At 38.8% G+C, this 23,431-nt stretch overlaps 2 protein-coding genes and 1 long non-coding RNA gene across 11 annotated transcripts in view; 1 reads left to right on the top strand and 2 right to left on the bottom strand.

Annotated features, from left to right (window-relative positions):
* The window catches only part of CCAR1 (cell division cycle and apoptosis regulator 1), a 30,278-nt gene extending 29,806 nt beyond the window's left edge, over positions 1-472 (bottom strand). For 4 of the 6 annotated variants that reach the window (XM_069795772.1, XM_069795775.1, XM_069795773.1 and 1 more), the window contains exon 1: positions 351-472. Coding sequence is in view for 2 of the 6 variants with exons in the window: in XM_069795776.1 (XP_069651877.1) it covers positions 351-375 (25 nt within the window). In the remaining 4 variants the exon portion in view is untranslated. The remainder of the gene's footprint in view (positions 1-350) is intronic. The other 2 variants (XM_069795776.1, XM_069795777.1) reach the window with 1 other exon arrangement.
* Positions 373-23,431, top strand: part of LOC138687665 (uncharacterized) — a 32,342-nt gene continuing 9,283 nt past the window's right edge. For both annotated transcript variants that reach the window (XR_011326781.1, XR_011326780.1), the window contains exons 1-3: positions 373-1,061; positions 20,187-20,313; positions 23,026-23,072. This is a non-coding gene — a long non-coding RNA (uncharacterized lncRNA). The remainder of the gene's footprint in view (positions 1,062-20,186; positions 20,314-23,025; positions 23,073-23,431) is intronic.
* TET1 (tet methylcytosine dioxygenase 1) overlaps positions 11,891-23,431 on the bottom strand; it is an 80,441-nt gene continuing 68,900 nt past the window's right edge. For all 3 annotated transcript variants that reach the window (XM_069795768.1, XM_069795769.1, XM_069795770.1), the window contains one exon: positions 11,891-23,049. In XM_069795768.1, the coding sequence (XP_069651869.1) occupies positions 21,908-23,049 (1,142 nt within the window). In that variant the 3' untranslated portion in view covers positions 11,891-21,907. The remainder of the gene's footprint in view (positions 23,050-23,431) is intronic.

Here is a 23,431-nt window from a genome sequence, read left to right as displayed (position 1 = left end):
GTAACAGCCCCCCTCCCCATCCCCCCCCCCCCTTTTTTTTTTGGCGCGCTCGCGCAGCCTCAAATACCCGCCGCCTAACCGGGCCACGGCCGCCGAGCAGCAGAAAACACCCCACGGGAGAAAGGAAAAGGGGAGGCGGCGAGCACCGGCCTTTCCTCCCGGCCCGGCAACCCTCCCGCGCCGCGGCGAGGCCGCCGCCGCCTCCCCCGGCCAACAATGCGGGCCTAAGCGCGGGCCCGCGGCCGCCATGCTTCCCACCCCGGGCGCCGCCGAGGAGCCTGCTCCCGGGGAAGCCGTCAGAGCCTCCGTGCCCCCTCCCGGATCCCGTCTGCCGCCGCCGGCGGCGGTACCTGAGCGGCGCCTCGCCGGAGCCATCGCCGGCCCCTCCGAGCCTCCCTCACCGAGCGCCGTGCGCCCCCCCCCCCCCCCACTGCGCAAGCGCGCCCACCCCCGCGAAGTGCAGCAGCCGGCGGCGCACACTGATTACGTCACGGCCTCGCGACGGGACGACTCCGGCGGGGCCCGAGCGCGCAGGCGCGGGGAGGGGCCGGGCTGGCGGTTGGGCGCGCGCCCGGCCCGCCGCGCCGCGTGCGGGGAGGCCGTTAGGCGAAGGGAGGGGTCCCGGCGCCATCTTGGCCGAGGCAGGAGGAGGTAGGGCGGGCCGGGAGGGCCGCCATCTTGCAGCGGGGCCTAGCTGTTGTAGCCGCGGCGGTGTCTCCTCTTTGGTTCCCTCTGGCTGCCGCAGGCGAGCTGCTCGACCTTCTCCCCCGCCCCGCAACGGCCCGTAGCTGGCGTCAGTCCGTGCGGTTGTCAGACGCTTGCCACGCCGCCTGACGGGTGCCTTATTGCTGCTGTAGGAACTAGGCAGCCCTCAGCCTGAGGCAGCGGCACGGGTGAGCCCCTGAACCTGTGAGAGCCGGTTTTACGTGCATAAGCATTCAGGCTGTTACGTGGCGGGGTAACGGGATCATCTGAGGTGAAGGGCGAGCAGACTCGCCAGAGGGACTCATCAAAGCACTTAAGATGCTTTCAAACTGAAATTGCAGCCAGGAAACATTGCAGTAAGTAGTTTAATAGTTCATGGGCAACAGTAGTGTCTCTTCCCTCTTTTGATGATGTTATAAAGGGCCTTCCCTCTTGTAAATATTTTTTTTACACAAGTTTGCTTTGAGGTGAAATACGCACACGAGCTATTACTTAACATTTTGAGAGTAAAGTCAAGACACTTTGTAAATGAAAACGGGACTTGGAAGTTTTATTTGTCATTAAAAACAAAGTTAGTGATGGAATGAAATCGTGAGAGGCAACAGCATTAAACTCTCACTTACGGTGGGCTGGATAATGTAGGAGGACAACTAGAGAAAGAAGCGGGAGACCACCAGGTGAATGTAAATCTCTGTCAGCACTTGGTGCTCCATGATATACAAAGATCTGCCTTAGCCCTTTAAAGTATATTGCAGATTACGTGAGGGTTTGGATGTTTTACACTGAGAAGCATAGTTCTTCATTTTTAACTCTACACATCTTAAACCTTACTCATGTCTCTTCCTGGCATAACTCCATACAACTCAAGTCAGTTGACTAAAGCAGAATCTGTACTCTAACCTGGAAATAAGATTAGAGATTAAAAAGGTAACAGGGCTCTCTCCCACACTATAAATTAAAAGGACAGTGGCAAAATTGTATTAAAGGAGAAAAATAATTGTCAGCGAATGTCAGTATTTTATGAAGTAGCTCTATTCTTCAGTCTTTTGGCCCAGGGAATTGTCATGGTTTAAGCCCAGCCGGTAACTAAGCCCCACACAGCCGCTCACTCACTCCACGCCCCCGGTCGGATGGGGGAAAAAAATCAGAAAACTGAGAAAACTCATGGGCTGAAATAAAGACAGTCTAATAGGTAAAGCAAAAGCCACGCACGGAAGTGAATCAAAACAAGGAATTCATTCAATACTTCCCATCGGCAGGCAGGTGTTCAGCCATCTCCAGGAAAGCAGGGCTCCGTCACGCATAACAGTTACTTGGGAAGACAAACACCATCACTCTGAAAGTCCCCCCTTTCCTTCTTCTTCCCCCAGCTTTGTAGGCTGAGCATGACATCATATGGTCTGGAACATCCCCTTGGCCAGTTGGGGTCAGCTGTCCCAGCTCTGTCCCCTCCCAACTTCTTGTGCACCCCCAGCCTACTCGCTGGTGGGGTGCAGTGAGAAGCAGAAAAGGCCTTGACTCTGTGTAAGCACTGCTCAGCAATAATGAAAACATCCCTGTGTTACCAACACTTTTCAGCACAGATCAAAAACATAGCCCCATACTAGCTACTATGAAGAAAATTTAACTCCCAGCCAAAACCAGCACAGGCCTTTTTATCAGAGGATGCATAATTCTTACTGATGCTCTCAAAGAAACCCTTAGAAGCTCATAGGAAACCACAAGCCTGTACCTCAAGTAGAACATTACTTCATCTACTTTCTCCTTTCCACATACATATTGCTACCATTAGCTGGCAAATTTTGCCACTGCCATTTATAGTACACTAATGGCTCCAATTGAATTCTTTAGGTCTCTGCATCCTCTTTTCGAAATAAGCCATGCTGTTGTGATGAAGAACAGCTGTAATGGAAATCGCAGTGAAAAAATGCGAGCGCTCCTAGTCTTGTTTCTTAAAATAACTCTAGGTGTCCTAAGTATCTTTTGAGTACATTGGACAATTTAATCCAAAATTGATGAAGGGGCAGAAGTCTGAAAGAGACAACATTTCTACAAGTTACCTTAAAGTAACGGGCAAGTTGAGAAAAAGATACAAATTAGAAGGCAAAAACCGTAAAGCATATGCTGCTTCCAGGCTTCTTGGTGGTTACGGGAGTGAAGAACAAGCTGGGGATACTGTGGAAAGAAGTCATAATTTTTAGACCTTGTAATCAAAGATCATCATATGTGTTTTGGTACAATCAGTAAATTTAACAAAGATGAAGAGCGCAAAGAAAAGAACTTGGTATCAGGAAATGCTACACAGTAGTAAAATCTCATAGTTAATACTTTGGATCTCTGGCCTTCAGTACTCAGCTGCTTACCTTTGCTCAGGAAAGCCATGAAGTTGATCTATGGCACGTTCCACAGTGGCATACATGCTCTTTACTAATCAGAGTTTTTCTGGAATGAAAACAGGTATATCCCCTTTGAACAAAGGTTCATTCGGTACTTGATGAAATACTGTTATTTAAAAAGGTTTAAACCTAACAGCTTTCTGTTTGTTTTGGGTTTTTTTGTGTTGGTTTTTTTTTTGAGGATCCATGACTAAAAGACCTCTCAGAAACACCACCTCTCTGTATACCACTTAACACAGTCACAGAAATAAATACATTTTCCACTACCACAACAGTGCCCAGCGTTACTGATTCAGCACTGTAGAAGCAACAGCTAATACACCAAAAAGTATAAACACTGATGTAGCAAGTAGAAGCATGCTGATTGGGTGTAGGTGGGGCATAGATTGAGACTTGGATATCTTGGACAGGTCTTTAATGAGCATAATGGGTGTTCAAAAAGCTAGTGTATGGCTTGCTTTGAGACAGAGGAGTTTCTCCATTAGCTCAAGGAATATGAAATTGTACTGTTTCTGCATATGGTATACATTTTGGACCTGCACTGGTGTTGGTATGAATCAACATTTGCCACATTATATTTGTTGTTTGGTGCAGTATCTCACTTTCAGCTGAGAAAAAAAACAAAAATCCCGTAATTTATTTCAGAGATACAAACATGTTTTCCCTTAGTGAAGCTGACTAATTACTCCCAGTTCAGATCCCCGAGATGTTGAAGAAGCAGAAAAATAATTAAATTTGTCATTAAACAAATCTTTACTGTCTTCAAAAGTGCCCCTAAGATGTCTCATAACAGTGACTGTATCATAAACTTACCACAAAACGACAGTGTGTGGTGCAGGGGTTTTGCAATCTAAAAGGAATGACCGGGTATCAGCTGCAAATAATATTTGTCATTGCCTTTAGAAATGCTTTTAAGTTCTACCTCACAGCCTTGCAAAAGCAGATGTCCCATTTTTGAAATAAAGTGAAACAAGAAACTTTTATAATGCTTATCCTTCTTTTGAAAATGAGAACATGGGTAAGGATGGTTGTAAGGAAACGATAAGAACAGTATGCTTCAGAGGCGAGTTCCCTTATTACCGACACTAGCAGATTGCTTCACTATTACTCTCTAATAAATCACTATACATTACTGACACTATATATAGCATTTGACACCATAATAAATACATTATGGCTGAACACCTGTTATTTAGTATATTTAACACAAAAATTAAGCACTTACCAAACACTTGTCACTGTACAGCAGCAACAGTGGTACTGTGATATTTCCTGCATCAGGCAGAACAAAATTAGTTTGAGATACGTTGGGTGCGTGCTGTGAAAGAAAAATGTAGAAAAAAACGTGGAAGAGGCTTATTTTTGGTTGAAGAAAACCAGAAACAGATTTAACTGTATTCATACTATGTATTTAGGGGAATTAATTGGAGGACAAATTCTAATCTTCTAATAAACATAGTTTTGACAATCTGTACAATTGAGAAGACAAATTAGTGTTTCATACCAAACATGAAGCTACTGGAAAGAAAACTAATAATGATCAGTAACTGGTCATATTGTATCTGTCCAGTTAATGTAAGACCTTTGCCAATTACAGGGAGGTGGTTATTTCACTCAATTTTGATGATGAAAGATCATTATATTATGTTTTTCTCATATTCTTGTTGGAAATACATTTCTAGGCCTCCTGCTCAATGCCTGAATTAACTTTCAGATCTATACATGTTATCACGGGAACCTGCTCTTGGTAGCTGTTAATGGGTTTATTTATGTATTCTCTTCAGAATGTCAGAAAAGATCATTCAGAGATTCAAACACATTTTTAGATATCCAGGAATACCTGATGATAACAACAGTTCAGTTGATGGCTTTTTCGACACTGAGTTGTAGGAGCCAAGTGCAGCATATAACCTTCTGAGCAAATTATCATAGTTTTCTCCTTGTGCAAAAATTTCTGTTGTAGTCTTTACGACTGTAGTCATACGTACTGAAGCTTTACACTTTCCCCAAACATGATACATTCAGTACCGTAAGTTTATTACATACTGCTACACAAAATATTTGACAAAAGTGTTTCTGACCTGGCCAGACCCCTCAAGAACATAGGAGGGACATCACAGAGTTAAATCAACCTGATCAGGCTTAGCAGACTGCAAATAACATTTATTTTATTTGTTTATTTGTTTGTTTTTAAGAGTCACAGGGTGAGGCAGGAAAGGCTTTTATGGTCTGCTACACTGCAACAAAATTAAGTGGGTTGAGGATGGACTTCTATCAAAGTTTGAATTAGTATAAATGCTCTAGCATAAATAAAACAAATTTTAATGATTTTGAAGCTAATACACACCAGGAGCACAGGGAAAATTTTTCATCTTCATACAAGAACAAAGTTTTTTTACAGTGAGAACGATCAATCACTGGAAGAACCTCCCCAGAAGTGTGGTGGAGTCTCCACAACTGGAGGTTTTCCAGATGCAACTGGACACGGTGCTAGATAATCTCATCTACACTCCCTTTTCCACAAAAGGCTGAACCAGATGATCTTTTGAGATCCCTTCCAACCTGGGGTGTTCTGTGATCTATGAACATCACATACAATATATTTAACTGGTAAAGTTTGCTGTCTAAGGGAATTGATAGTGATTCAGTAAAATGATTTGAGATCATGATTTCACAGAGCTCAGAGAAGAGTATCTTATCCCTTGGTGAAAGCTGTTAGCATTTATTGATATTGCAAAAGTAGTGTGGAGATCTTAGTCTGATAAAGGTCCCCTTTCTAGAATTTTCATGTGAGGGCGTTTACTGAACAGGTTGGTTGTAGATTTTAATCAGAACATTTGGCGTCCTGGGTTAAAAAATTGCAGTCTTACAGTACAGAGAAAGGGCAGTACAGTCTGTACATCCCCTAAATACTGAATTTCTGTCACATCTCTAGTCGTATACGTTTGTGAGACTGGATGCACTTGTAACTATTTCCTTAAATTTAAATTAAGGATACATGTATTTGACAAGAGGTTGGTCTTTCCTAAATTCAAGTTTGACCCTATGTCCTAGAGGGCTGAATCCTAGAATATTTTACAGAGCATTGCACAGCTGTCTGCATTGGTATTACATGCAGAGGTTTGACCCTGTGAAATTATTAGGGGATTGGTCTTGATACAGCTTATTTTACTACCTCTCATATTCATGCCACTCACATCTCTAACTCAAGAATAAGGGTTTCTGCATTTTGCTGTAGTTTATACAGATTAAATACAGCATTTAATCCCACTGTGATCTCAGTAAGTGGTACAATGTTTATTTACACTGAATTTAGAGGCTAAATGGAATGAATGTCTTTCCCAGGCATAGAAAAAAACCCTCCTTATTAAGGCTGGTAGCTGTTCACAGCTATAGTTTACCCTTAGTTGATCACCAGGCACTACTCCTGGTGCTGACAGATGGTAGTGCAGGGGGGCTAAGGCATACTTTCACTGAGGAACCCCAGTGAACTCCATCAGAAGTACCAAGAATTAACTCTCAGATAAGCTTTAAAGGTCCTTAGAGGTTTACAAAATTATTTAAAAGGTAGAACGCACTTCTCAATACTCCACAGCCGCATTGTGTATGATATAGTTCTTACAAATAGTATTCCAATGTATTTCACAAAAGGTTTATAATTGTGACTGGGATGGATAAGGGGGATACGACAAGGGATATATAACAAGGCTGGGTTAGTTCTGAAGAGTGCTGACAGAGAACTGAAGCAACTCCCATCCTAATGTAGTCATGCCCAAAGTTGATTTATGAACAACAACAAAAAACCCACTTAGAGAAACAGTAGCATTTTTAGAACAGGATTTGACATCAGGTAGAAAATATGTAGAAAAATTAAGTCTGTTAATAGGGCAGTGCTGCCCACAGTGACAGCTGGACTAGAAAGGAGAGGGCTCTTTAGATGGAAATGATGAAGGTCTTACAGAACTGTTTCAGTGCAGGCAATGGTAGTGGCAGTGCAGAAGAGATGCATGCTACTAAATGTGGCCTTGCTGCTACCTGAACTGTAGTTGTTGGCTGCAGTTATGGCATAAAGCCTTACACAGCCTCTGTTGTTACATTAAAAAAAAAAAAAAAAAGTTCAAGTGATACATAAAAATCTTCAGCTAAAAAATTTGGAACACAGACTAGATTCAAGAAAGAGACATATTTCTGTAAAAATAGGAAAAAGAAATTCTTAACACGTTTCTGCTAATAACTTAGAGGATAATCTGAGGTAAATGGAAGAGTGAACAGATTGTCAGTGGTGCCAAGATGAAATGTAACCTAAATACCATCTCAGTGCCCTGTTAATGGGGCGACTCACCACTAGTGAGGTAACTACTAAAAACATTTCTATTTCAGTTCTGAACTCAGATCCCTACACAGAGGCCTGCAGGGTCTGCGGTGTTTACAGCTATTCTTCTGCCAATCCCATGAAAGCTTGGCTTTCATTCAGTTGAACCGATGCTTGGGCACAGTAATTTTATATAAACAACTAAACATCTTTTCCTAACCAAGTACAAAATACATTTTTTCTTCTGAATACTCCCATTTGACACTTAAAAATTAAAAAAAAATATATATACATTCTTATGACTGAAAAGATGTATTAGAAGGACACCCTTTTGAAAATTGTTTTGGATGATCATAGTTAATGTGATATTTCAGAGAAACACATTTCTTGCAAAAGGAGAAAAATGTCCTTTTGGGGAATGTAACTGTATCTTTTAAGAATAAAATAATTTCTGAACTAAAATCAGACAGATATGGTTAGAAATTTTATGACTTTAGATTTTGCTTAACCATTTAACATTTGACTTCAATCAGAAATACTTACCTGAGTCTTACAGTTCTTAGGGGAATACAGGATAGCTTTTAGCTAATGTTGGTTGAAGGAGAAAATGTTATTATGAATGTTAGTTTAATGTGAGGTTTCCCATTTAGGGAGAGCTATAATGTTTGGATCATTCCTCATGACTCATGGAAGATAGAAGAGGTATAGTTCATGTTGATCAGGGAGCACAGGAATAGCTGCCTGGCATAAGGGCATAGGTTTTAAGGATTCATTTCTTCTTAACCAAGCTGACTTGTATTTGAGTGCTTTAGGAAAAGTCCTCAGTACCTTTAGGAAGGCCCCATTTTTCTAGGTGTGTCAGCTTTGACAGTGTATACAAGAAAAGATTTCAATCCACCTCCTTACAATCTTAGGGTAACCAAGCTTTATGAAAGACAGAGTTAATACACTTCTATAGACAGGCAATAAAGAAGAGAAATCGGCAAAACAATCCTGACCACCTTTAAAATCTTAACTCCATTGTTTGAAAAGCAGAAGACTGAGAGCTGAGAACCTGTTTCACTTCCACTACTGCCTGCAATATTTACCCTCTTCCCATAGCAGAGCACAGGCCTCTGATCTGAAAGACAGGCAGGCATAATTCCCAGTGCAGTACAGCCAAGTGTAGAGATTCAGAGAGCCAACTTGCTGTGGACCACACAGAGCTGCGATTTACAGGAAGAGCAGGGAATATCTTGAGAACTGTTATGTGCAATAACAGCCCCAAGTAATGCCTCTTTCAGTGTGAGAAGGCAGAGAAGAAAGACTAAAACTCTAATATTTGCTCATATGCAATAGAAATTACATATAAAGGGAATACTTGCCTATACTGTTTGAGGTGATCCAGAGCCTCTAGCACTTGAAAGGCTTGCTGGTGAGCACTCTGCAGCAAAGCATTCTTCTTTTTTTTTCTTTTTCTTTTGACTAGATAGCTAGTCAGATCTCACAAGAGCTACAGCCCAAGGAGGGTTGTTAAGCAGTGGAACACCTAAGCCACTTACAGCTTCTTACCCTCACAGAACAGGGTAATTTGCAACAGCCCAACAAATCTCACCCTTAAAATTTGTAGCAGCTGTAACTCAGATGAATCCTTACAAGGCTTTCTGCTATTGTGGAAGCGAGTTAGGGTCTATCATAGCAGTGTTTGCTTGACGAAGCACAGGATTAGTACTTAATTTCCCTGAGGGATTCCCCAAGTGAAGGGAATCAGTCATCACCATGCAAAACCAGAAGTTTAGGTGTAAAACAAAATGGTCACAAGAAACTGAACTGCTGGCTTGTTACGCCACAGGAGAAAAAAGTTCTACTGTTCTGAGCTGAAAAATAAGGCTAAGTCATGATGCCTTCAGCACCAATTCAGGACTACTTCAGGATCAAACAGAGAAGTGTTACCAGTTATGTTATGAATGAATGGAGATGTACACGTGGTAGAGTAGGGATTTTAAGTAATTTTTGGCCTTGTGTAAAAAAATTTGACATTTTCAAGAATTCAACTGCTAAGAATTTTGTATAACTGGTGTACGTCATAAAAGCAAGTGTATCCAGAAGTAAGCAGACTGGGCAGGGAATTAAGAGGCCCATCTCAGGAATCATGCTCCATCCAATGGTTATTGAAATAGCTGGGTTTAAATTTCCACAATTTAAGTATTTCTCCAGTGAGTCTTAGATTGAAAACACAGATGGGTATTGGTGGTAATTATTTATTTTAGACTAGGACATTTCTGGAACCAAAACACTACTAATTGAAGCACTATCTTGTGTTTAAATTACATTTGAATATGCTGCTTGTTCTGATGTAGAAAGTTCACGGAAAGTCCTGTATTTCAATGAATACCCCTTTTGAAGATGTAAATGAATATTATATAATAATATATGACAACAGTAATCAGCATTAGCATTATCCAACAGCAAACCCTGCTGTTCTATGATCTTCATCAGGTATTAGAGTACTGCAGAAATGTGTAACTGTAGCACTAGCAAAAAAGTTTATCTTGCCATTTAAACTATTGTTAACAATACCATTTTAATAGGTATCATAATTTAAGGCTATAGCATCTTAAGAATTTAAAAGCAACCAACTGTAGTACATCAATATTCTATTACCTATATAATTTATACAAGAAATCTAAAATATGAGAAAGCACTGAACCCACCTCTAGGTGTTGAGCTCTAGAAGATAAACTCATGTTTGGCAACCTTTCAGGGATGCCAGGGTTGGTAAATTTGGTTTGGTTTTGTTCCCACAAGCTATGGGTGAAACTGTGTTTTAAAATCTCTGTATGTAATATGCTCCATAATGTATGAGGAAATGTAGCTCTGACTGGGAACATGCTAGGCAACGGGAATGCCGGAGGAGGCAATATGCAGTTGGCTGGCAGTTCCTGAAAGGGAGCTGGAAAATGTTGCTTCTCATCAATGTCTCTCCCTTGATAATGATGTTCTTGGATCTGCTCCTAAGTCTTTAAGTACCATTCAAAATCCACATGCCTTCTTAGACACCTGTGCTATAGGTTACAGGCTCTAATATCAAACCGTGAAATGCACAGCTCTGTTGAAAGATTTGATAGCACGGTTTAGAGAAGGCCTGGGGCAAGCTGGGAGCTGTTGCTATAAAACCCCAGTAATGATTATCCTCTAAAAGAGCAGCAGACTACATAGGAGAGTAAAGGCCTTCCTGTTGGATTACTGCATTCAGCTCCCAGGAACTAGATACACCATGTCACATAATGTATAGTTTATTACTAGGGAATTATTGAAGCCTGAGGATAGCAGCATTTTTCTGCCCTCTACGAGATTCCAGTTATCTGGAAGATTATTTTAACAGCAGCTTTTGCTACTGCACTTACTAGAGAAGGAAAAGAAGCAAATAAGAACATTCAGAGTTGTATTCTTCCTTTTCTTCAGGTCTAAAGAACAGGAATTCTGTCTAGTATTATTGTTCTGCACTAAAATGTCACATAGTAAAGTGGACTAGCGCTGAGGTCTGTTTTGTCTTGAGAAAAGTAATATACCCTCTGATTCAAAGCAAATAAAACCTGGACTGTTTCAACTAGATGGGAATTAAAAGCCACGGTAAATGATTCCTATAACCTTGCTCTGCCAGACAGGGCTGGTAGAAAAAAGAGATGCTGTGTAGATGTGTTCACAAACCATTTTGTCCTTTTTAGTCAGAAGATGAAGAAATTCAGAATTTTCTGGCTGCTTCTCTTGCTGTACAGCTCTGCCTGGACAGGTCAGTCCTGCATGAAGCAAAGGCAGACTGATGACAGGGACCAGATAGCTGAATGATTTATGCCCATCCCTTTCCAATGCAGAAACCCTGCTGACTTGGGTGAACCCACTGTAGTCCTATAGGGCTGAGTTCATTCATAAATGTATTTCTACATGTAACAATGGTTATTAGTGATAAGAGCAAAATTTCTGCAGGGAAAATGGCTCATAAAATGAAAATACTTTTATTAGCAATTATTTTCTTACTCCTCCCTTAACAAGATGTTTTACTGCCTTTTGTTTTACGGACTAAAGGGTAAATTATATAAACATACAGAATCTAAAGACCAGTATTTTTATTAAGAGTAACTCCTTGCTATTGTCAGAACATCTTTGATGAGGTTCTCAGCACCCTCAGATATGCTGCAAGATTAGACTATTTCTAGCTTTAGAATAAGTAATTTTTTAATTCCTTGTCTAAAATTTCAAGCCATGTAATGGTTTTAGATGGGGCACATATGTAGCATTATATGCTGTATTGTGAAGCAGGGCATTAACTTTGCTGTAAGTTGTATGGTATAGGCTCTCCTGGCCTAAATTTTTAGTCTTTACATCCTTCAGCATAACTTTATTTTGGTTTGTATTGGGAAAACAGCTTTTACTTCTCAAAGCATTTTACAAGAAGACATGCGTGAAAAATGCAGGAAAGAAAAATTAGACGACTAAGTGCAAAATAGAAGTATAAAATTTATTTAAAACCACCCACAAAGTTCTGTGTAATCAGGAATGATACAATTTGTAATAGTCTTTTTAAAAACTCATGACAAGATTTAAAATATATTTTCAATTACAGTATTCATTTAGCCTTATTCAGTTAGGACAATAAAAAAAAAAAGAAAGTTTACGTTCTAAACAGATGAGACACACAAGAAAAATAGAACAGAACAGACAATTTCCACAACAACAATTTTTACATGTATGTTTCAATACTAGTATCAACATTTCAATGCATCTTGCTACATAAACATGAAATCATGTACAACAACTGCTTGCACCAAAAAACATAGCTTAATTAGATCTTTCAAGTAACATGCAGTCACAACTCACAAGTCTTCAAGTACTGCTGGTAAGGGTTCCCTTGTCTGCAAAGAAGATTTTAAGGTTCAGTTTCTCAGCTAGCGTAACTCTTCACAGCTTCACCAGCCTCATGAAGCTATGCTCAGTTATACTAGGAAAGAATCAGGCCCCAAATGTTTTTTGAGAAAAGAAGTAATTTTTATACTTTCTCCTGTAAATACTGTGACATAATGAAGTGCTTTTTCTTTCTGATTTTTTTCTCCCTGTACATCATCTTTTGTTTAAAAAAGTTAATTCTATGTTCCAGATCTAAATACAGTAGGTTGAAAACTGGAAATAATCCAAAACTTCAAATTCAAGGTTGATAAATAAATATCAAATGCATCCCAAAGAAAGAAAGAAAAAGAAAGAGAGAAAAGAAAAGAAGGAAAGACAGAAAATGCTGACTTTTTTTTTTTTTTTTTGCTTTGGCATACTGTTAATTTTTTAATTTTGCGAAGCAGGAAAGAACTCATTAGCCATAGCATTTCAGTACAGTGTGTCCTTACATATTAACATTCCTTCTTACGACAGCAAATTCTGAACAGTATTTATGACCTGGTATGATATTGTCACATTATGAAGAGCTGTCTCTTCCAAACCAAACAAATAATTGTAGAATAATTAATTGCTAAAGACTGAAGTGTCTGAATATTTGTATTGGTTAGAACTGGCTTTCTTTTAGTGGTGTTGGGATATCACATTTGTTTTTCTTGCCCACAGTTATTTTTTCATTTTGAGGACAAGAGATTAATGAAGTTCAGATGCTGCCTTTTGAGTTGCATGGATTGGACTGGCATTCACAAAGTTAGTACGAAATCTGTTCTCATTAGGCTCTGCAGTATCACTGCAGTTTAGAAATTTAAGAATGAAAATAGATTTCGTCTTCCTCAAACTTTTTTTGAAAGAGAAGTTTGCATTGCATTGCGTTTTGCAACTGCAATGTAGTGGGGCTTGATGCTTACATAAAGCTTCCATTGGCCGCAAGGGAAGCTCTGCATGACTCAAGCAAGCAGGGCAGTGCCAACAGTTTCACTGTTGAGTATCACCACAGTTAGGGCAGTCAGAAAGTGTTGGCTTTTAGCTTTGTGTCTCAAAACTCACCCCAGTGTGACAACATCACACAATACTGCACACCCTGTTGGGTCTTAAGTCAGAAAAGAACGGAGTTCAGTAGATTGTCACAACCCCATTTTATATAATCAAGTAAAAGGGATCAACTTATGATGAAGGGAAGCAAGTATCTTAAGAAAAGCTACCAAAGCTTAGAAACAGTATTATCGACAATTCTGTGAGATTTCTGGCCAGGCCGTTACCTAGAGGTACAAATCTTTTACCACATTCTCTTTGTAGACAATGTTGGGAAAAGGACAGCCAATGTAAGTGAATACTTAAAACCTGATAAAAACCAAGCCAGTTTCTTTTCAACCTGTATTTCTAAACTAAGAACAATCTGGATGTTACTGGCCAGTATGTGCACAATAGGGATATCATGAAATTGATTTCAGATGATTGTACAAATCAGTCATTTGGTAACGGTTTTGATTTATACTACTGACCTTTTATACCATTATCAGTGTAATGGGATACTCTGAAGGATGTAAGCTAAATCGACATCCATTTAAGGCCCCTTTATCCTTTTAATGTGATGCAAAGGACAGTAGCATAAATGAGAATCAGGGCCTTCATTCTTATTTTAAGACGACTCCCAAACCCTAGACCCTTTTCCATTACAATATTATAATAAAAATACAGATATACATGTAAAATATTGATCAGGTCACAAAACTTTCCACAACAGTATTAAAATGTTCTGTGGCAACAACTGCAATACTGAACATCAAACTAGCAGTTCCCTTGCTCCACTGCAACAGCACTTCTTTGGAATACAGTTCATCTGCTGTAACTGGTAACTCTGTAGATTAGCTGCCAAATCTGTCCTCCCTTCTTACGTATGTAGGTTTTTTTGAGGTCTACACCTGTGTCCTCTGACTTTATGAGGAAAGCTGGTAAGGTGTGCAAAGTGTTGAAAACAGCATTGTTAATCAGTCACACCAAACAGAGCAAGCCACCTTCATGTTAAGTTATTTAGCACCCCAGTCTTGCATTCACTGCAAGTATGCTGTTGGAAGATTCTAGCATTTTAATGTAAGTATGTGTGGAAAAATTACATATATAATGGTCCAGTAGAAGAAAAAAGATACTGTTGTGGGAAGAATTAAGGATAAAGCATCGAGAAGCATCTTGTATCTTTTAAAACTGAGGTTAAAAGTATGCGGTTAAACACTGTAAACAATGTTGGGATGACGAAGTGGGGAACTGGATTGAAAAAAGAATCGTAACGTCTTTATATCTCAGAAGAAAACGGTGATGCTGACATCCCTATACCCTTTAATAAAAGGCAGTAACTACTTAATTATTTTCTGCTCAAGCTCGATCAATTCCACGTGCTGCTACAGAGGAAGAACATCTTTTTTCCAAGCAGTCCTATGTTAGTTAAGGCATTTAACTTATGCAATACTTGGGTTTCTCACAAGGACTATGACTGATCTAACCAGAAGATGTAAAGAAACACTCCCGCTCTTGTAACTGTGCAGGGTCTGCAGCATCCATCTTATGTCAAGATTGGAGCAGAACTGGTAGAGTAACTTGAAAGAAAAGAGGGCATTCTGCAGAGATGCTAGCAACAGAAGCAAAAATCTTGTAGCCTGAGAAGGGATGACTTTTCCTTCTCAGGGGGTAAGCAGTTTTCTGGTCTTGCAAAGTCTCTTTTGTTTGGCTACTTGCAGATATAAGAACAGAGTGTAAGAATTACCTCAAGAAATCTAAAAATTATCTGGAAAATTGATTATTTGATTTAAAAAGTAAGAAAACACTGATTGTGACAGGTAATGAATTGTCCCTCTTTCTTAGAATGAAAAAATATCCAGCTGTGATATTCTAGGCTTGCTATGAGAGAACATGAAGTAAAAAAAGCCCTATAACTGTCACACATAGAATAAAAGATGACTGAAAGAAATTGATTTCAGAAGAGTCATGAGGAGAATAAATTCTTACGATATTCCTGAGATGAAGACCAGCTGATTTACATACAAAGCAGCGACAGTGTGCGTGGGGAATTCATGAGCAGGCTGACAGCTATATTGCTAATGCTGAGTACTGAAGCAGATCTGCAGAGGGATAGGAAGAACTTCTGGAGTAGTTACAAGCAGTTAAAGCATTCAGCAGCAGGTTATAATGGGATCTAGCACCGACTGTGAAAACAGCTAACCACAGCAGACGATCCATAAAGAGACCATGGAGTGAGAAAAGTGGCTGTAGCATTCATTGTCATCTGTACAGTGTAGAAAGCAATACGTACTAATCAACATGAGTCAAATTAAATGTTCTTCAGGGAGACAACACAGCGTTATGTAGAATTGAGTCTTCATAATTTAGTCAAGTATGTAAATGGCAGTATTAAACAAAAAGTTTTGCGCGCTCCTCTAAAATAACCAAAAATGTTTTAACAGGGAAGTAATAAACACAAAATGTATTTTCAACCACTCTTTAGAAGAAGTGATTAGTATGTATACTGGTGCCTGATTAGATACTACTATTAGAAATCCTTGGTCTTTGAGAAAACCTCAAGTATAAAACTCTTTATGTACTTATAATTTTGCAGCAACATACTGGAGCAGCATGTAGACAATTTGTGAAAACTGTCTGACTAAACATCAGGTAATTCCAGAAGACGCTGAAGCCAGTTTCTGTACTGTTCCACTAAGTAGCTACATCCTCAGGACTTTTGACACTGGCCACTCTGTTTAATCTTAAAGGAGAACATGAATATGTCAGACTAAATAAAAAAGTTTACAAATTTAAAGTTAGAGATACCAGAAAAAGGGTCAATATAAAGAAGTACCTCTGCAATTACGTGTATGGAGAAGGCTGTCCTAAAAGCTGATTGTACCTTCACAGCTTTGCCTGCGACTTACTCATGCTGTGCATCCCATTAGCTTTCCATATGCTATATCTTAATTGTGGGAAGGAGCAGCAGACTGGTGATGACAGCAGTGCTCGCTACCTTGTTCGTCTACACAGATTAAAGGAAGGGTGACTGACTCTCTCTCTCCTCTTTTTTTTTTTTTGTTTGTTTTTTGTTTGGGTTTTTTTTTCCTTTTTCCTTAAACCAGTACACACAGGCAGAGAACAAATTAGTTTCCAGAGGAACTGTGGAAAGAGATGGATTTATACATATATCCACAGCTGTGTGACACAAGGACACATCCTTACTGGTTAGAAACAATGCTGTAACACAGGCATTGCAGTGCAGCACCATGGTGTCACAATAATCAATGGCAACTTTCTCTACAGTTTAATTTTATGGAAAGATATCCCCCCTACACTTCCTCCAGAAAGTCAGATCAACACCTGATATAATTAAGAAGAAAGCCAGAATTTCCAAATGTGATTGGACTGTTCCTCATCTCTAACTGTGTTATTTAAGATCAGATCATAGACAGCATCGGGGTCACAGTTGGGCAGACACCTTTCACACAAGAAATAAAGCACAATTTTATGGAAGATATGTCACAAAGACCCTAATCTGAATTTTAGCAACCACAATAGACCTGAAAGAGTTTGTTCAACGCTGCCTGGATGTAATTGCCGTTAGCATATACAAAGTGTGGAAGTGGACATGCAGTTTAGTTTTTCATATATCTGAGGGCACAGTTATTTCTTCCTGTTAACCTAGAAATTACAGGATTTCTGTGGAAAAAAAGAGAAAAAATCACATATATAAAAATGGATTACAAAGCTGATGACTGCTTGATAAAAGGAGCTAATTTAGAATCATAGAATTGTTTAGGTTGGAAAAGACCTTTAAGATCATCGAGTCCAACCATTCTTTCACATGAGAGTTCACATGAGTTCTTTCACATGAGAGAAATTTAATGGGAAGTGAAAGGGCAAGATTGACCTTACATTTTAAATATAAAACCATGAAGATGCAGTTTTACTAGCATGCTTCCATGCTAATCTCTCACTGAACAACCTATAAGATAAGAAAAATAAAAAAGCTGTGAAGAGCATAAGCCTGAAGGTGGTCTGAAATAGACGTGCCTGCATACCTGAAACGTGAGGTGAAGTTATTATGTCTCTCTATAGACCCTGAATCACTTCTTGTGCTACAAACAATACAACCTCAGTGTTTAACCAGAAGTACAACATTTACTCCAAATCTCTCTCCATCTGTCCTTGCAAAACCTATTAATTGTAGGGTTGCAAGGGTCTGAGTCGGCACAGGCTTTGGTCAACTGTTACTCATATCCATCCAGTCAAATATGAAAATTGCATGAAAGCTTGATGAATGAGCACGTTGCAGTCAATGGGGCTGCAGCAACGTTAACAGGACCCAAATTTAACCCACCAAATTTAGCGTAATACTGCGATGATGTTAAAAAGGTCTTTAAAAAACCCCCGAACAGTTGTATGTTACAAATAATCTTAAGTACTAAGGAAGTTGTCATTTACCCATGCTTAACATAAAAGGTTGCTTTAGATACTACAGTTATTTCCTGTTCTAAGTATAGAGAAGCACTGTCATAGGTAAGATAAGGACTTTTAACAGCAGTTATTCCTAAGTAAAAGTTAGCTTATAAAGTCCTTAAAAAAAAGAATAAATCTGAATACAACTGTTACAGCTAGAAAGTCACAAGTATTTGTAAGTCCTTAAAAAGCTTTTTGGATCTTGTGACTAAAATATTTATAGAAATAATTTTTTCTATTTTCTGTAATACAATAGCATGTTACAAATCAGCAAGCACAGAGAAACTGCATGAGTAAAATTCACTGTTTAATTGGGCGTCACTGCAGTAACTCCAACAGGGACTCAGCGGGCCAAACAGAACGGGCTCCTGCAGAAAGCACTACTCCTTCCCTCCAGCGTGAAGGTGGAGTGGTGGTACTGGACCCAGTGGAGAAAGGGTTGAGAGACATTTCTTCTGGGAAGTCAGAGGTGTCCTGTGCTGGATCACAACAGTTTTTGCTAGCATACTGTGAAAAAGGGTCAAAAGACAAGCACACCCCACCACCAGCCCACACCTGAATGCATTTTCTGTTTCTTTTTCACCAAGAGCACAGTGCCAGCTGTTGGAAACCAAGTAAAATATGCAGGTCTGACCTAGCCAGCTACCTTAATTTTAGATCCTGCTCCTGATCTGGCCATCCTGGAAGGACTTTTTTAAGGGGTAAGAGCAAATTACAAGTGGTTGTGTGGCCTGCAAAGGAAAGCAATACACCCACAGATTTGCAAATTTTCAGAGACAAATACTGTTATAAAATGATAACCTTACTCAAAACAACATAATTGGTGTACAAGACTGATAAATATTCTGAAATGTTACAATAAATAGCACACAGTTGTAAAAACAGTAAATAGTTGCATTTTCTATTCCGCAGTACAGCAATAGAAAATATTAGCTTCTCAAATCACAACCTGCTATGTGCCACAGCAGGAAGTAAAAGTGGCCAGCTAACCTGCCTGTTAGGTTCACGTTGAAAAAAGTAGTTATGCGATAGACAGTCAAGGAAAGAGCACCGCGAATTATATTTTATTGTATAGATATTTTTCTCATGTAAGTCGTCTTAATAAAGTAGTAACTGTGAGTTTTAGCACCTATCAGTTAATAGCATTATGTTAAGATATACTTTTCTCTGTTAAAATTGCCTTTTAAAAAAGGTAGACCTGGACTTACTTGTGCAGTGACTTGCCAGGGGCTATGTTTGGAGGTATCGTTTTAGATCCACCTTTCAGTTTCTCACTTTGAGGGAAGCTGCTGGTTTTTCAGTGGAACATTTTTATCTCTGAAGTCTCCAATCATGCATAAGTAAGTTAAACATGGGCATTTATATGGGAAGATTCAAATAAAAATGATCCACTTTAATGATCTGAACATGTTAAAAGCTAAAGCGATGGCTCTGTAAATTACTGATTTTGTGTAGAAAAATTGTTATTCACATGGGAGTGCTGAATGATAAATTATTTTTTCAATTTGCATTATAGAAACTAAAGCTATCAGCACTATCAGTGAAACCAATAAACTAGTCTTTTCTGTAAATGATTGATCGTGGCGTTGGACAAGGGTTTTCAGATAGCAAATACATGAACGGAACAGCTAGAGAACGTACAGTACTACTTACTGTATGGACAGCTGGAATTCTTACTAATCTTCGGCTCACCAAAAATATACAAGTTTTAAAATGGAAATCTAAGGCACACAAAATACCATAATGATTTGATGTATACTGTATATTACATAGTCAAGAAGCATAAAACTGCTGGTACAAAACGATGGCATAATATTGTTTCTGTTTTATTATTATTTACAATCCCTTCATATCCTCTATTTGAACTAATATTAAGCTTTGAACTAAAATTTGCAGCATACCCGGTTTTTACAAATTTTACTTAAAATAGGTAAGATACAAAGAAGGGGTTCAATTCGGCCAACCTCTGCCATCAACATTTTTGTTAGTTTTGACAGGAATCTGTAGAATTGAACCCAAGGTCATTACATAGTGATTGCTACTTCAGACCTTGCTCCTGCAAACACTATACGTGTATACATTTATACAGGAGAATAGTCTCATTGATCTACAGCCGCATTTAAGTATTTGTAGCACCAAGGTCCTAACTGGCACTATGTGTTAAAAATACAATTTGTGTACTTTTCGTACCGAAACTGTAAATATAGCGCTTACAGTTCAACTCTTCCAGGAAAAAGCACCTTGTCTAGGTTTTAAATAAAGCAGATCTAGATAGTTCATATTCCTCTGTTACAGCACCACTACATTACAATATTATCAAGTATATTATTAGTATCTTTTCACACTGGAAAACTCTGACCTCGTTATACCTACAGGTTACCCAGCCGGGGAGGACTCCGAGGCAGAATTAAGGTACAGCTTCGTCTCTGGGGCCTGATCCTGCAGCTCTCAGTCACGAGAGGAGTCCTGGCTTGAGCGGTCCTCCTGGCTCTGACTGGGCAGGTATGGCTACGCAGAGCTGTTCTCATGGAAGAAGTTGCAGGATGAGGTCGGTCCTTAGCTAACATTGTCATTTGGTAATTGGTTTAAATAAATAAGTTTAAAAAAGAAATACATAGGAGAGGAGAATCAGAAAGAAGAGTGGGATGCTACAGTATTTAAAAGCAATGGAGTGTCTGTTTTTCCTCTGGTTTAGCAAATACTCATTTCATGATATGTCACTTTTTCAACAGAAATGGAGAACATAAATTTCATATGTTTGGAAGGAAGAATACAACCCTTTCTACATGAAATGTAAAAATCACTTAAAAAAATTTACAAAACATTTTGTAAAAAACTGAACTTAGAAAGCTGGTGAATATTACAGATAGGTTATTCTTAATGAAAAATTTGCTGTTAAATATTAGAAACTTCATACTTTTCCAACACTTCCTTTGTATTTTCCCCAAATTAATTTTTTTTTTTTTGCCAGAATAGAATAAGGCAACTCTAGGGGGTATTTTTTTTATCCCAAAACAATCCTACCCCTGAGGCATTAGGAACATTTGGTTGTCATATTAACTTATAATGCTCCAAACGAATGAGACTTATGCACTTATTGCTCAAAGAAATCATAACAAATGCTGCCGTTAAAAAACCAAATAATATTCTAACTCCCAATAGCAACACACGTATTGACAAGACGTCTCCTAATTTCATGTTTGTACACTCTCTTGAAAATAATAAAATGTTTCTATATTTTATAACTGTTGTTTATATGCAACATAAAATCTTCGATGAAAAAGGGCAAGTCTAAAAACAATCACATATGCTATTAGCATACATACTGCAGCTGTAACAATATGGAACTCTACACAGCAAGAATAAAATGATTTCTTCTGTAGAGTATGCACAAACCTTAGACAATATGATCCTTATACTATACTATTTCAAGTTAATTTTAAAAATAGAAAGTGCTTTTAAAATATATATTTACAGCTTAAAAACAACTTCCAGCCATCATTACCAATAACTTCATTTCATACATAATGACAAATCTAGAGAAAAAAATTCATTGGTTTTCTAAAAGATTTATCTGCAATTTGGACTACATAGCAATGGTTGGAAGTTGTTAAAGCAATGGCACCATGAAGTAATAATTCAGCTTATTTATTTTTAACTGTTTGATGTGGTTAAGCACCAAGAGCTGTGTAGAGCTATTACTGTATAACTTGATTTAACACCATAAAATGTGAACCTGTTAAAATCCCTATAAATGATTTTTGTAGTAAACAGACTTGATTTAAAGCACCAAAATATAAATTCCTAAAGGTAATAAACTGAATGATTCAATCAAGGTTAATAACCTAAACAAAATCTTTTTTAGAATGTATTAAAACTATACAACTTTTTTTTTTTTTGCTTAAAATGTGCTTGAGCACCACCAAATGTTAAAGTCACAGTTTAAGAAGAAATCCCCCCGCCTTTTTTTTTTTTACCTCAGCCTTAAAATGGTTGAGATGAGCAAATAGTAAACGACACGAGACTTGTTCTTTAACAGCACCTTAAAGAAACACTGTGTAACACTGCACCAAGAGGAGGCATTTGATACTAAACCCTATGCCCAATGGTTGTAAGGCCCTGCAACTCGTGTAAGGGCATAAGACGATACTGTTATTACATTATCCTTAGTTACTGTTAATGCTCTGCGTGATGGAATTTGGTTGAACTCATTGTCTTCGTAAAAAATATCTCTGTTTTCACTTGTTTGTTTTGCTTTCCTGCTGCTAGAGTTTAGTTCAGTATTCTCCGTTCCTAATCTTTCAGCTTCTTTTTCTTTTTCTTTCGCCCTCTCAGCCATCTTCGCTTCCCACATGGCTAACCCATGTTTTGGCTCATTTAAATTTTTGTGTTGGTAGAAAACTAACGAAATTCTTGTGGGATGATTGCGGTTGGGTTTTTTTATAGGGGTGGTAGCATGGAGTTCGCGTCTTGCACATTCAATTAAGATAGAACCATGAGAAGGTGCCACAGCAACCCCGCCAATGTCATCATCCAAAAAATTGTGCTCGCTGTCTGACCACATTTCCTCAGCTTTTTCTTCAGAATCAGTCGGTTGTCCCAGTGCACTGTTTTGCTTTTCGTCAACACAGTCAAAATCACACATCTGTTCTCGATGGGAGCTGCCCTTTTCCATTGGGCATCCATGGGAACAGTCAGCTTCGTTTCCGACTGCATCCTTTGCCGGAGAGCTTAGCGGTACTGACAAATCGCAAGAGCTGATCATCTGTGAAGAAGGAGAATTGTCTAACTGAAGCTGACAATTCTGTTTGTCTGGCTGATGTTCAAGTATAGTGGGCAGGGGGTCTTTATGGGCTGGGGGGCCTGGAGCAGTGACCTCTGGAAGAATCGGTGGCACACCATTCATCTTATCATTCAGCAAAATTCCAGTATAATCTTTGACTGACACATCAAAGTTCTTACAATTAACATAAGGTGTCACGTGAGGTTGCTTACTACTGCATTCAAAATACCCGTAGGGAACTGAAAAATCTTGTTGAATATTAGTCACTGCTGTTATGCCAGGCTTATGTGCTAAAGATGAATAAGGATGTAAACTATCCACCTTGAAGGGGGAGGAAGCCGTATACTGTTTTAATAAGGAGCAATTTTTAGTAGTGTTTGAAGTATGTTTCATGGCATAGAGGTGATCGGAAGTCTCCATTTTTATTCCAGGTTTTAAAGCATCTGTTTTGTTCCCTAAAAAAAACGCACACCAAAGTGTAAGTACTTTTCCTCACTTAAGTAATAAAAATATAACTTCTATAATATTTTCATGCTTCCTTTCTAATATGAAAGATATACATGATGACTACAGATTTTTCAAACTACTTATTTTTAGCTTTTTAGGGATATCTCTATGACTCCAAGTATATACATAATAACCTTGCTGAATTAACGCCTTAACCTTTTCCAGTCAGACTGTTGGTATATAAAATAGAAAGTTATTTCACAGAGGGATGAATAAAATAAACAAATAAAATGAAATAACTACTCAGTCCTGATTGACACAGCCCAATTTTACACAAGCACTTGCCAGCAGCTGACTGCTGGCCTTCAGCACTACCCAGCCTAGCAGGAA

This window comes from Haliaeetus albicilla, chromosome 11, assembly GCF_947461875.1.
Source record: "Haliaeetus albicilla chromosome 11, bHalAlb1.1, whole genome shotgun sequence".
In the NCBI taxonomy this organism is placed as follows: domain Eukaryota; kingdom Metazoa; phylum Chordata; class Aves; order Accipitriformes; family Accipitridae; genus Haliaeetus; species Haliaeetus albicilla.
The sequence above is the reverse complement of the archived record's forward strand: the minus strand, read 5'-3'. Positions and strand labels throughout refer to the sequence as shown.